This window comes from Rhinolophus sinicus, chromosome 13, assembly GCF_057876585.1.
Source record: "Rhinolophus sinicus isolate RSI-liver-muscle chromosome 13, RSI-T2T, whole genome shotgun sequence".
Classification (NCBI taxonomy): domain Eukaryota; kingdom Metazoa; phylum Chordata; class Mammalia; order Chiroptera; family Rhinolophidae; genus Rhinolophus; species Rhinolophus sinicus.
This window is the reverse complement of record NC_142513.1, coordinates 36,995,593-37,010,526: the sequence shown is the minus strand read 5'-3', so window position 1 is coordinate 37,010,526 and position 14,934 is coordinate 36,995,593. Positions and strand designations below refer to the sequence as shown.

Here is a 14,934-nt window from a genome sequence, read left to right as displayed (position 1 = left end):
CTAAAAAACTGGGAGAAAGGAAACTTTAAGGAAAAGGAAACTTAAAATCTCTATAGGAAAGAAAACTTAAAGTTTGTCAGTGTGGTTGTGGTTGGGCTACTTGCTTGGCTCGTATCACCAGGATACTGTATTAAAAAGTAAACAACCAAACAAAACTCTCCAGATGATTCTGAGCATGTTTGGTGATGATTTCCTGATATTACTATTGGTGGTGTGAAAAATAAAACTAGGAACTAGCACTATTTTCATGGTAAAGAAAGAATAGTTGTCTTCCTTCACCTATCCCCTGTCACCTGCTTCCCACACAGTAGGTTCTCCAAATGAATAAATACAGGAATTTGAGAATGCTTTTTCTGGTAGCCCTGCAGACATGATGTCAAGACTCTCAGGAGGGCTGAGGGCCGCCTAGAGTGCAAACATCACCCAATTTGTTGTCCTGCAAGGGGTCTTCATGGCCCAGCCCAGCACTTTCTGCCTTGCTGACTGTGGGGACAGAGTCGCAGAGAGCAGTTTCCAGGCTCTCAATCTCAGGTGGAAAGGTGCTGGCTCGGTTATTAGATGTGGCTGTGGCTGGGTGGCCATCAGCTGTTACCGGTTAGCCACTAGCCACTGATATAACTGCTGTGGCTATGCTAGGGGGTTGGTTGGTTGGTAGAGAAGCAGATGGTGGATTGTGGCTAGCAAGGGGTTGGTTGGTTGGCAGAGAAGCAGACTGGGGATTGCGGCTAGCAAGTGCGGATGGCGGATTGCGGATCATGTGGATCCTACTTCCTGTGTCTCTCCCGGCCGCTAGTAAGACTGGGGTGCAGGAAGACCCCTTGTTGGGGTACTGGTGGATGTTTGCTTTTGTGTCTTGACCAGCCGCCATCGAAGATATAGTGGTATGACTCCCCTATCCATGGCTCCGTTGTTCCTTTTTGGCCTCACCATATTCTGTGTCCACCCACTGGGAGCCGAACCAGAGTCCCTGCATTACAGTGACCTTGGGCAGATGTTTTATCATTGAGCTGTGGTATCCTCACCCTTACAGGATGGGGTGGACAAGGTCAGGGGGTCTGTGTATTTTCTTAGCTCCAGACCTTTGGTCAGTTGAGATCCTAACTGTAGCCCAGGTGGGAGGGCCTAGAACGCTGCTCTTTCCTCAGCATTTCTCCCACCCACAGCCCCTCTTGAGGGGCTGCAATAGAAGCCCAGTCTGCTGGCTTCTAGGAGCCCAGCTTGACATTGGTAGAGACCCGGGATCCATGCTGATGATAAGGCAGGGTCTACTCTGAGGTGTAGCTGGAGCCCATCCATCATGCCTGAAAAGGTCATGACAACCTCCTTTCAAATGATCTGTTTATACTGTGGATTTTATTTACAGTTGCTCTCTGGTAATTCCCTCAGGCAAAACGGCAACAAATAACAATAAAAAACCATAATGCTATTACTTCAGAGAAATAGGTCGGAGGTTTAAGAAAATGATTGCAGGTATGTTATGTAAATGAAATTGCTGGTCAAAGCTCCAGCCCCAGGAAATTTAAAGTAGTGGAGGGCACGCTCTCAATTTGTATCCTGCAGTGTACAGTAAGAATGCAGCGTGAGCGATTAGCTTGATGTCCCTGGCTTTGGTCAACCAGCTTTGCTCCCTGGCCATTTAGTATTAATACTCTATTATAGTGGATACAGTGTGACTTCCATGGAGGTGATTTCCCAATGTCAGCATTCCTCCAGCTAAACAAGGGAGGCTTTTAGCTTCATGTGTTTTAATAGAGTAGACTTTCTAAGACCTAATTTAGGCCAACAAATCTGAGGTCTTTTCTCTACTTGTGATGCGTCTGTGGTTTTCTGTGAGTGTTTCGTGTTTTATTATTCCTCTGGGTTTTCATGGCTAAGCCAGGCCATGCCATACAGCCTGACCTGTCCACTTGTGAAGTTCCACAAGTGTGAAATACTAAATTCACATGAAACCAGATTAGACAACAGAACTGAATTTGACTTTCCCTGCCGGCTTGCTTTATGAACAAAATTTAATCCATTTGCTGTTTTCTTTTCTGCCCAATGATTGTATAACCATCAGGGACAAATGTCAGGCAGTTAGAAAGTGGCAGAGCTGCAACTTGAATCTAGGTCTACTTACCACCCAACTGTTCGCCACTTGTCCTCTTGTCTGCTGATCACAGAGCTGCTGCCTGGGCACGCCGGTTCTTCCTGTGTGCTGTGACCCTTTCTATAAATCCTGCCCAGCTTTCAGGGCTCCTCGCAAATCCTGTTGCTCTGTGGAGTCTCTTCCACTGTGCCAGCCCTCAAGGATGTCTTTGAACAACTCCAGTGGGCGTCATCTTAATTATAAACATTGGCGGTTACCTACTTACATCCGGCTCATTTTCCTTCTGATCTCTGAGACTCTGTTAATATTGTTCCTTGGTTCTTGGCTGACTACCTGGCCCCTAACATCACTCTTTTAAACTTATTCCCTCCTCCTTTGAAAATGTTATATGTTCTGCAAGTTGAAGCTCAGTAAGTGCTCGCTAATCAGTAGATAGATGAAGGGCTGAGTTAAGCAGGGCATTGCCTCCCATGGAACCCATGAGTGCTGACCTTGGTGACTCCATAATCCCATTTTGACAGTTAAGAATGTGGCTTTCATGTTCAAGATAGAGCAGTCAGTTGCTGCTGGTGTTATCAGAGAGCTGGCAGTACCGCAGTGTGTTAGCATCTGAAGATAGAATCCCTGATGTTTGGATCTGAAGGAAATTAGAGAGACGAGTTGACTCTCTTATTTGATACATGAAGAAACTGAGACCCAGATTTCATTAACTTGCCCCAGTTCACACAGCACGTGGGCTGTAACCCCTAGCTGGGTCTTGCGTTCTCTGGTGCCAAATTTACTAGCAAGCTTGCCCCTCTAGCCTGATGGCCGTGGATTCATGTGTACCTGGGCCAGTGGGAAAACAGCCTTACAGACACTTGACCTCATATTAGATGTATCATTTATTATTGGAAATGTTTGGTTCCACAGTTTATGGTTTATCTGAGTTTCTTGAGCTACTCAGCCTGCTTTCCTAGGTCTCTCACTGGTTTGCTTTTTCACACCCTCTGCTTTAACCAAAGTGGATTCCTGGTTTTCCTGGCTTAGCCTCTTTATTCATATTCCTTTCTGTACCTGGAAGAATCCTCCACCATCATTCCCAAATGTCCAAATTTTCACTGGCTTCTGAAGATTCAATTTGGAACTACCTTGACCATGAAGGTTCTCCAGGATTGGTGGTTTTTAAAAAAAACTCTTTAAAGCATAGATCTCTTTTGTCAAACAGAAATATTTAGTGGGATCCTGATATATAGTAAACAACTGCTTTATTGAAGCCGGGGTAGGGGGCTCAGTGTCCTGCACATCTGCCTCTGAGAATTTGCTTGGAACACAGTGGGAATATCTTTGACATTGATTATAAAATTCGTCAACTTTTGGATGCCTATAGCACTTGTTCTGAACCCCTTTTGTGGCCTATTATCACCTTATATGTTGCCGTATAGTTTTGTGATACCTTTTTTTGTTATAAGGTAAAGCTGTTTGCAGAGTTTGTGTCTGAATCCCCAGTGATTTCTAAAACAATGTCCCAACCAGTGACGATACTCAGGAAATACTGTTAATGGATGAACTCATGTAATTCCCATCTCTGTAGGTTGGAACATGAAATCCAGCAGTTGAAGCAAAAGATCTGTGAGGTTGATGGTGTTCAAAAAGGGTATCGTGGGACCTTGGAGGGGAAGGCTGCTTCTTCCAGCTTGTCATCCAGTGATGAAAAATCTCACCTGGTTCCTCTCATGGATGCCAGGTACTGGACATTAAACTGATGCCATGCCTACATTTCTGTTGTGATTTAATGAGTCACTACCTCGTATTGGCCATTTTGCATGTGGAGGGATCTTTCAAAGCCAACAAGTAATCTGTGTCCTTGAGATGTGCTTTGTCTCCATCTACCTCTGTGGCCAGTGGTGGGTTGAAGTATCATTTCAAGGGAACAAGAGACCTCAGAACTGGCCAGCTAAATCCAAGGAATGCTGGTACAAGGAGTTTGATAGGAAGGTAAACTTGAAAGATCCAGAGAAACCAGCTCATGCAGAAAGGAGTGATGCGTGGCCAAGTTGAGAGGAACAAAGAAGTAGAGTTAGTTGAATTGTACCAGGAAAGAAGGACCTTGTGCTGACAGTTACTATAATTTATAGAAGTCACTGATTACAAATAGATGCTGTCTATTACAAAATTGTACCAGTTATTCAAAATGATCACAAATAACATAACTATATATCTGATGTTACTATAGTAAAATGATTTTCAATTTGGGTGGCATTGTCATTTGCTCTGTGGCTTAGAGCTCCCAGATAAATTGATTCAGTCATTTTTTGTCTATAAGAAACTTAATTATTTTTCTCAATCCCATCTATGTCATGGGGACATTTCAAATTGGGTATTCCTGAGCCCTGGGTATTAGGAGATATATATTTGGATATCAAAATGTAGTTGGAATAACATGAGCCTCTGTAGCCCTTTAAATCTAGTTCTGCATGTTCCACAAGGCTAATTTAAAATTTAAAATTTAAAATTTAAAAGCCTGGTGAGGTAATTCATTTGTAAGTGGACTTTGCTCAAATTCAGTTCCACATGATTTTATTTTCAATACTGAAAGGTAAATAGTGCACTTTGTTACCCTAACTCCATTCTTCTGGGCTATTTTACCTAAAATATTAATCTCTTTAACATTTCAGACAATCGTTTTGCTGTGGTCAGTAGTACAAAAATATTTATAGGACTATGCATATGTTTAGAAAGGTGAAACCAGGTTTTATTTTAGTGTGGTAAGATGTAAATATGCAAAACAGTTCATTTTAATTAATTAATCTAATCAATGCCTGTAGACCTATGGGAGGGAGAGTTGGGAGCTGAGTAAGACTTCCATCTTGGCAGTCTGAGCTACTAGAAAGATTTTAGATGGAAATAAAATTCTGTAGTCTCCTTGGTTCCTCTGGTGGCTGGTTGTGTTTCATATAATTTCACCTACATTCTAGGGGGCTTGAAATATTCAGTTGATAACTGCCTGAAAAGTCCACTGTTTCTGGTTTCCACTGTTTTGGTGCTGTGCCAGGCATTTTGGAAGGTAGAGACCTTTAAAATGTAGTCTCTCCTGGCCAGGTACAGGTAACCCAGTTGGAGAGACAAGACAGAACAGGAACAATGCTCGACATTGTTCCCTTTGAATAGTGAAGATTCGTCAAGATTATGTTCACTTCTTTTTTACTTTGAATCCTCTTAAATGACTTTGTGTTTTGAACAATAACTATCAGTTTTTTTGTGTGTGAATAAACTGAAGGTCATAGAGCGTTCAAAAACCAGTGTCTATGATTCTGCCCTGCCTTGTAGCAGGGATTCCGCTAAGGAAATCCAGGAGAGAGTTGGATGGGTTCACTTAGTCTCCCTTCCATTCTCAAGATTCTGTTATCCATCCAGTTCTCTCTCACTTGGGGAAAACACAGGTAGTGAACACATGGTACTAGATTTCTTAGAAAGTAGAAAAATGTTTTAAGGTCTTGTGTTGTTATTATGTTTGGCATTTAAAATGAGAAAGTTCCCTGTTATGAAGGGCATAATAAAAAAATGATCTCAAATGTCTCGTGTGGTTAGAAGTGTTGAAGTACACCAATCTCCATTGTTTCCAGGGTCAGTGCTTACATTGAAGAAGAAGTCCAAAGACGTCTTCAGGATTTGCATCGTGTGATTGGCAAGGATAGCAGTACATCTACAGATACAATGAAGGTGAGCGGGAGAAGCCAAGTAATGCATTCATTCATTTTCAGATAGCCTTTCAATAAGTTATTAGTGGTGATGATAGGCTCTTTTATTACTGTTCGTCAGTGAGAAAGTTGAGATGCAAATGTCCTAAAAAAATTAAATATTGCTTGGGTGGAGCCTAACTGTTCACGAATAGTATCAGTTCAAGAGTAACTTTGTTTTCAAGTTTTAAACTTATGGGGAAAATTCTTAAATGAATATAAAGTTTCCTAAAATGCTTCATTTACTTTGTTTGATTTATAAAAATCTACATGTAACATTTTCCTATTTTATCCCAAAACACAACCAATTTCCATTAAGTATTTAATTTGCTTCATAAATTTTCCCAAGTAGAAATACAGTTTTACCTTTGAGAAGATAGTACTTGTCACGAGTTGATTTTTATCAAAATAAAAATATTTCATTTCTGTCCAGCCAATGTAAGAAGTATCCTAAGGAAATCTTGCTTTTAATATTTTTCTTAGAATTTTAAGATTCAGAATAAATGGTTCAGTTCTCCTACAGGCAGATGGGTCGATAGAGTCATGTTTACCTTGGAATATAATTTCTGTAGGGGGCTTGTCATTGAAATAAGTACGTTTCTTTAGAATTTTTTCCCATAAATATTTCTAACCAAGTCGATTTTCCTGCTTTATGAACACACTATAATTTAATATAGAGGTTTTTCTAAAATTTTCTTTTCAGAATAATGAGAAACTTCACAATGGCACCATTCAACGTAAGCTAAAATATGAGGTAGGTAATGATTTTTCAGATTGATAGGGTCGCCTTAAATTATGGCATGCTCATATAATTAAATTTTCTTAATGTTTAGTTGCATAATTGGGATTTTAACGTTCCAGTGAGATTAATGGCTAATAAGGAAGGCAAGCTCTTATATGGACTTAAAAACGGAATCCTGCAGGTTGGAAACTGCTTTGACTTTATTTGAATGGCATGTAGCTGTGGTGGAGGGGCTTTGCCCGGTTTTTCATTCGTAACAGTATCCTTTTCCTTGGTCTGCATTTAAAAGGCAGAATTATATAATCAGAATCAGATATGTGGTTTGGAAATGAAACAGAGTACTTCTCAATGTTTTAAAAACCCTGCTCATTTTACAGACTGAGTTGGCAGTAGTACAAAGGAAATGGTTCTTGGTTATTTCTCTGGTGGATTGTCAAACCAAGGTTTATTTGGGCATACAATTTGTAAGGGTTTGCTTGTATTTTTCTCCACTGAGAGACTTGTCCTTCCCATATATTCTTAAATTAAAAAAAACAAAAAAACCCAAAACTACTAGGTGGTATAAATTTTACAGATGGTGTTCGTAAGTCCCTGACCAGAGAGCGAGAGGTTGAAAGGGTAGGGGTTCCACAATAGGCTTCCCTGACTCTGGCCACTACCATGCCCTCCTTCCAGTCATTCAGTAATGACATTATGTGCTCTGGACATCCATCTCTTTAGCCAAAACCTCGTGAAGAGCAGGACACATTGCCTTTCATTTCTTTTTATCCACAGTGCCTGGCCTTTCATGGTGCTGGTTTGTAGATATGGTAACAGCAATCTCACCGGGCAGATACAATTAAGAATTTCCCTAAAACAAACCAAGAGATGAGAGAAACATGATGTTGGTTGCAGTATTTGTCAGTTTCTTTTGGCCTTGCTTTCTGTCTGATTTTAGTTAAGTATCCCCTGATTTCTTTTATATTGTGGACATGGATTCTTATATGGTCATGGACTCTTTCACAACTAAATTTGACCTTTTGAAAACTGACCCCAAGGTCTTAGGGTTTATTTTAGAGTAAATTAAATATTAGACCAAGAAATGGATACTGTGGATCAATTCCATACAAAGTATTTCTGTAACAATACTCGGCAATTTGTAATATATCTAATATGGAAATTGATGTTCTATGTGTGAATTCTATCATATATTTTTAAATCATGTATCAATCAATAAGAATAGCTTAGGCTTTTGATTTAACCTCCGAATCAATCCACACAATGAAACCAATGACTGCAAGAATCTTCATGTGCAAAAGAATCGCAAAAGCTGTTACCACATCCCCATTTCAACTGTTTTTGACATCTTGAACAGAAAGGGTGTCTTGTCCCACTGCTGCCCAGAGATGTCACCGACACTTCCAGCAGACAGGAGGTGGATCAGAATGATTCCATGACACGGAGCATCTCAGGCCCTACAACTTTCTCCTCAGCATCACGAGAGAGAACCCAGCAGCACAGGGGTCAGCCCTCAGCACACGAGGTGCTACAGAACAGTGATTGCAAATATAGTCGTCCTGAGTATATGGGTGGTTTTCAGCCAAGATGTTTCAATCTGTCTGAAACCTTTTTTCTTAATGAAAGCAACACTGGCAATGCAGAATATTTTCAGGGTAAGTCAGAAAATTACAGTGAGCTGATGACTCATAAAGATGAACACAGCTTTGGAATCCAGTCCAGCTGGACTTTGCTTCAACATATGTCCCAAGGAGTGTCTGTCAGCAGGGGAAACAAACAGACCAGACAAAGTGAGTTACTCTGCTGTGTTCTCTCTGAAACTGTGTGTAGTGAGGAGAGTATGCTCTCCTCCAAGTTTTATAGTGAGCAGCACACTGAGAAAGAGTTAGCTGCTAAAAACATGAGCTCTCCAGAGTCACTGATTACTAGGACAGAAGGAAACAGTAGATTGGGATACTTTTACCACAGGTTTTCAGACCTTTATACAGATACCAGCAGTCACCTGCTACAGGCTGGCACAAAGGTGCTCAGCCAAGCCAGGCACGTGGGGAGCCTGTGGGACCCCAGTGGGCTCACTTCCCACATAACAACGTTCATCAGAAGACTGCCGATTGTGAAACACTTATCCCCGGACGTGCGCTTGAAGTCATACTGGGTGTCATCAGAATCGCATTCCTGTCCTGCAGAACATCAGGTTGGCAGCAGCAGCAGCGAGGAGGCAGCAGCCATTCGGGCAGCAGAGAGCACATTGCCTTACAGAGCACTAGGCCCTGTGGCTGGAGAGGGACCGCGTTCATCGCCAAGCTCAGTTGTCTGCCTGGAGTATGAAGATGCCAGAAGCAGCTCTGCATTTAAGCAGACCCTTTTGCAATTCCCGGATCAAATGCTGAAACTCCAGGGGTGCCCTCTAAAAGACTTCCTTGAGCATGTGGCTTGTTCTGTACCAGAACTTTTGGGTGGCATGCACAAAGTCAGAGGCGTTTACTGGCTTGCTGTTGCTAACTGCGCAGAACCTGACCCCCAGCCAGCGTGTTTGCTCCTGCTTCCTTCCACTTTATATGCCTTGGTTCTGTCAGATGACCACCTGGGCTCCGTGGGTGTTTTTCATGCTCTGTCTCTCTCTGCACTACGGGAGATTCAAATTGGCTTTGGCGGGCAGCACATTCGATTCCTGAGCTCTGCAGAGAGCCTCCTCCTCACTGTATTTTGTTACAACAAAGACCTCTGTCAACAGATATGCCGTGACCTCCTGGGTGTCCTGATGCCCGACTCTGATGCTGCTGCCTGCACTGGTCATCCTTTGCTCCAGTGTGATCTGGTTCAGCTTTCTCTTGATTGGAAAGCAGAAGTCCCTGATTTGGTTTTGCCGAATGGAGTTCGGTTGTCATCCAAATTCCAGAATACCTTGGTTGACATGATTTACTTTGTTCATGGCAATTTGGAAGTCAATATCCCTTCCCTGTCGGAGGTTCAGTTATTGCTCTACACGACGGTCAGAGTTGAAGGTGACTCTGGCCAAGGCCCCTGCCAGTCACTGGTCCTTCTGAACACCCACATTGCCCTTGTGAGTGAAGATCGAGTTTTCTATCCACACTCTCGGTATCTAAACACGCCTCCTCCACGAACACGATTCGATGTGATCAAATGCCGTGCTTTAAGTGAATTCAGGTGCATCGTTGTTCCAGAGAAGAAAACATTAGCAACAGTCGAGCTTGTCTTCTCACAAAAACTCAGACTTCCATCAAATTTAAGAAACAGTCTGTCTGAGTACTCTCACGAAGCCCAGAATGTCCAGGTGTTCACCAGCCCGTTGTGTCTGCAGGGCAGTCAGAATGTGGCGCCTGAGGTCTGGAAACTGACTCTCAACTCTCAGGACGAGGCTCTGTGGCTAATCTCACATTTGACGAGGCTCTAGGGAGGAGACTTGTGAAAATACTCTGCATATTTTTTGAGAGCTTTAATAAAATGAACATTATGAATGCAATCAAGGACTATGAATATCTCAGTGTAGCTAATTGATTTGAAACTGGAAAAATGCAGACCTCTAAAACTGAAGATGCAAATATTTTAAATATCTATAATAAAATGAAAATAGGTGATGAGTACTGAAAAGAAAAATGCTTCATTTTCTTGAACCCCAGCCTTGTAAATTTGGGTCCTCCTCATTACTTGTGAGTCATTAAAGAATGTTTTGTTGTGTTTAGCTTCATGCTGACTTACAGTATGATGGCTTGCAGGCTGTCTGTGCCTGCCGTATGCTGGCGGACTTTAATTTGTGCTGCCTACAAAAGTGCCTGGTCTGGCAGTGAGCTTCCTCGACGTCCTCTCTTACCCATGATGAGGAGAGCTCTGTAGCAGTGCGAGGCAGTGATACATCAGGCTTTCCTAAGGGGGTTTCAAATGCCCTCCCCTCACTATAATGGGTGGAATGAAGATGCCACATGCCCTGCAATGGCTTCTTCTCAGTTAATTGCCCTTCCCTTCCTCCTTTCAGACTTCTTGACTATTCCTTTCCAACCCTGTGATTTCAGCTCCTTACTTGTTTATCTTTGACTACCTTCCCCCTATGCCACATGCCCCTGCATACCAATTCTTTTTCTGAGCTCTTGTATTTCTATCCTAGAAAGGTTCTTCATCTCATCTTACTTTTTCTAACAACTTCTTTATGCTGTCTTATCAGATATAGCGTCGCCTCCGAAGGCTCTCAGCACCTTTCCCTGTCGGTCCTCACTCTTGCCTCTCACCCTACCCGTCACTCATAACCTCTGACCAAGGTCTTCTGCTGGCCTGAGCCAGTCAGTGTGCTAGCCTCCCTTCTGAGATGAGTTCATGCCCATGTCCGCCTCAGGTAGGTCTTTTCTTGTCATGATGTACCATCCAGTTGTTAGTTGCCCTCTGTCTCTGTCAGAGGCTTAAAACTGGCTTCTTCAGACTGTCTCTCTCCTCTGATTGACTCTTTCCTTTGGATCCACGTCTGTTCAGCATTCTAATAAGGAATCAAGTTTCATCTGTTGTGTTTATGTTTTATTTTGCCTGACCCTGGGTTGCTCTGCCAATGTGCTCCTGTTTCTTGGGTATGTGTGTTCTACTAAATTCCAGAGTCTTAGCAGGAAGGAGGCACACATCTTTATCACTCCATCTACTCTCCCTCCCCTTCCAGCCAGGATCATGCCGAGCTCAGGGTAGCTATTCACCAAATTATGTTTTCAGTTGAGCAAGTCAGAGATTCCATTAAGCCATTCATTTTCCCCCTGGCATGGGGGGCTCATTTTCTGTTCTGGTCAGATCTTCAGACAGTGGGCAACATAGATGTCATAGCTCCCTCTTCATTTCTACTCCTAATCGAAGATAGGGGCAGTGTCAAAGCTTAACCCACACGGAAACTTACCATCTCCCTTTGGTCAAGAAGTGCAGCTCTTTTCTTTCCCTTGTCAGAGCGAACAACAAGCTACTTGTTCTATATTTTCCTCTACCCACGTTCTGGGGAAGTGAATAGGAAAAGGTAAGAAATTGGAGAGTGTGTGAGAATCCACACATTAGTGGTTGCGGCCTTGTTTGCAGTGGCTTAAGTGGAGGCTTTTTGTCTTTTTGAGGTAATAGAATTCAAATGTTTTTAGGTGGAGCCTGCTTTTGCCACTTCCACTTTCGCCCCCCCTCCATGCACATGCACACATGTACACACCTATTGCCTTATATGTGAAGGCTTTTGAGTCTCTGATGAGGACATCATTGACATTGTTTAGTTTGTCATATTCTTGGCTACTAGATCTTCGACCAGGGAAAAATTTCAAAAGTGAACCCTGAAAGTCTTCTAATATCAGAATATTTCACCTAATTTATTTTCATATTTTTCACTTTTTTTAGCTAATATATTTCACATTACCTTTTTGAAAAAATTGCCCCATTGAGTATTTTCTCATATGTCCTTGATAAGAACAGAATTAATGATCATGACGAACAGAGGGAGTGGAATTTAAGGTGCCAGCACAGGGATGCTGCTTTTGGAAAGCATACAATACATAACTAGTACAAAATTTTAACAAAGAGTGATAAATATTAAACAGACTTGCTTGTTCTTACAGGTAAAAAGCTGTAAGTCTACTGTGTGATAAATTATGGTCTTTAGTATTGTTCATACGTGGAGCATGCAGCACATATGAGCATTGCATAAAAACCAAATTATCCGTTATAACTTCTCAGTTCTGTTTTATGATGCAAGTAGGCCGCAGTGAGGATTACATTCGGAGCTCACCACATAAAAGAAGCAGCCTCCAGCAGTCAAATTTTACATGTCACTTCTCTTACCTAAGCACACTTTTTACCTGGAGATCAAATATGGTTCCCGATACGATAATTCGATTTATCATCCATGAAGTGAGAATTAAGATTGTGGTAATGTCTGTAGAAGTCAGTGGAGTAGTGTTGGTGCCATTACCCACTGTGGCTTCCATTCTAGCGGCCTCCCTCTGGCTCCACTGGCTCATTCTTCAGGAGTTCTGAATCCTCAGTGCTACTATACAGGAGCGGGTATGAGAGTCTCAACAACCAGCGTAATGGAACCTCTCAGTTATAATGAGTTTCTACATAAAAAGAAAAAAAAAAAAAAAAGATTCATCCATCATAGGGCTTGTTAATGTATTCTACACAAAACTTCTTTGCATTCTTTTGAAACAGTGATTTGATCTGAATTTAATTAAAATCCATTTTGCTCACAGATGCCTGTTTTGCAGACTTGTGGTTGGTAGGGTGAATTTATTTAGGCTTTGTTGAAGACCATGTCAAAATAGTTGGTCTCCCTGTTCTCATTACTTAAAAATTGCATGTGCACCCTTCGGAGAGAATACTTACACCTTCCAACAGTAGTAATTAGGTCATTTTTATTTACATTCTGTTTTCTAGATGATTTAAAGTTTTGAATGGTAAATAGATTACAGCACTTTTATTAATGCTTCTGTAGTGGTCTTACTGGATAGACCAGTTTCTAATGAGGTCATTTTGTTAATTTACTTACATAGCCTCCAGTATGCATCTTACACAATTCTGCTTCATTCCTTAATATATCTTTTGTAACAGATGTTATATCAGTCAGCTGTTGCCAAATAACAACTAACCCCCAAAATTTCAATGATACACAAAAAAGAAACAAAACTTTTTTCTCACTGATGGTTGACATATAGGTTGAGGTGGCTCTGCTGTAGGCTACAGGTCATCTGCAATCAATGCATCATGTCTGCTAACATCACATTGGCCAACACACGTTGCACAACTAAGTCCAAAGTCAAGGAGCTATAAAGTCTACTCCATCCACCATGAAGTCATGGCATGACTAAGACTGTATACTACTACTACTACAAGGGAGAGAAGAATTGGGACCAATAATTCAATCTACCACAGATGTATTATGTCAGGGTTCCTAAGGCTGTTGAAGGTAAAATTCAGATAAAACTTGTAGGACTTCTCCCTAACAGAAATATTCAGTCATAGAAAGGACATATGTCATAGGTCATTTAAACTTACTTAGTTCACTTTCCTTTTTAGTTCAGTCTTTGTTTGATATGCCCATGGATGGACTGATCACTGTCTGCCTCTGAAGCAGTTTATTCATTGGGAACTGTTCCCATTGTTAGACCATTCTTTCCATAACTTTCCTTATTGTGATCCCCATCTGCAGAGTATCCTTCTATAACAGACTGGAACACGTATGTTCCACAATCTGTATTATAGCACAACCCTTCAAAGAGGACAGTTATCTCTCTTACCTCTTCTGATTTTTCTTCTTTACCTCCAGCACCCTTCGGTCTCTATGTTGTTTCTTACACAACAGTTTCCAAACCACCACCATCTAATTTCTTGTTAAGGAGGAACTCATATAATTTTGTAAAGCCGCCTTAATAAAGAATGGGACTGAATAATCCACTTGGCGTGAAGTAAAGAGATTCATTGCAAATCAGTCCTTCTGCCTTTTCTTTTAAATATCTGGTTAAAATGTTTTGTTGCTGAAGATGTAGTGGATTATAGTAATAACAATCCCAACTACTGTCTGTATTGTGTTTTTCAGTGTACAATGTTCTTTCCTATGCATTGTTCCTTGGGGACCCACAGTGATCCTCCCGGGATTGTGGAATTGTTATCATCAATCTCCATTTCATATTTGGAAATTTAACTCAGAAAGGATCATTTGATTGACAATTGGAACTCAAACCCAGAACTTCATATTCCAGAGCATACATTCTTTCCTCATTGTCAAGGTCATCTCCTAGTCACAAGTTATTTTTGAGATTAGCGTATTTTTTTAATTAAGTTTTTAAAATAGGAATGACTATGCTAGGAATTAATATTTGGAGGAACTATTAAATTGATTATTTTCTGACTTGCAATTTTTATCTTGAAATTTCTAGACATTAAAAATTATTTCTCTCTTTATAAGTTTTTCCTCCCCATAGAATTGTCTTACAGGAAGTTTCTTTGTGGGGCAGCCGGGTGGCTCAGGTGGTTAGAGCACTGTGCTCCTAATACCGAGGTCACCAGTTTGATTCCCACATGGGCCAGGGAGCTGTGCCCTCTATAGCTAGATTGAGAACAATGGCTCGACTGGGAGATGGGCTGCCATGGGCTGCCATGAGCAAGTGAGCATCTGGCAGCCAGCGAGAGATGCTGTGAGTTGCCGTGAGCGGCCGGGTGGTGGCCGGCGACCGACTGGCTCAGCTGGGTAGAGCACAATGCTCATAATACCAACATGGGCCAGGGAGCCGTGTCCTCCACAACTAGACTGAGAACAACGGCTTGAGCTGGTGATGGAAGATGGGAAGGGAAATAGAAAAAAAAAATCTTTGCAATCCATTGTTTCCTTATACGAATCTCAGCCTTTTTTTTTTTCTTTTTTTCCC

General features: G+C 41.6%; 1 protein-coding gene across 8 annotated transcripts in view; it reads left to right on the top strand.

The window, feature by feature from the left end:
• The window catches only part of KIF16B (kinesin family member 16B), a 294,883-nt gene that overhangs the window by 190,819 nt on the left and 89,130 nt on the right, over nucleotides 1-14,934 (top strand). For 5 of the 8 annotated variants that reach the window (XR_002136070.3, XR_016018232.1, XM_019714654.3 and 2 more), the window contains 3 exons: nucleotides 3,663-3,815; nucleotides 5,695-5,791; nucleotides 6,512-6,562. Coding sequence is in view for 6 of the 8 variants with exons in the window: in XM_019714654.3 (XP_019570213.3) it covers nucleotides 3,663-3,815; nucleotides 5,695-5,791; nucleotides 6,512-6,562 (301 nt within the window). In the remaining 2 variants the exon portion in view is untranslated. Of the gene's footprint in view, nucleotides 1-3,662; nucleotides 3,816-5,694; nucleotides 5,792-6,511; nucleotides 6,563-7,904; nucleotides 14,652-14,934 lie in introns of those variants that run through there. The other 3 variants (XM_074318293.2, XM_019714648.3, XM_019714649.3) reach the window with 3 other exon arrangements.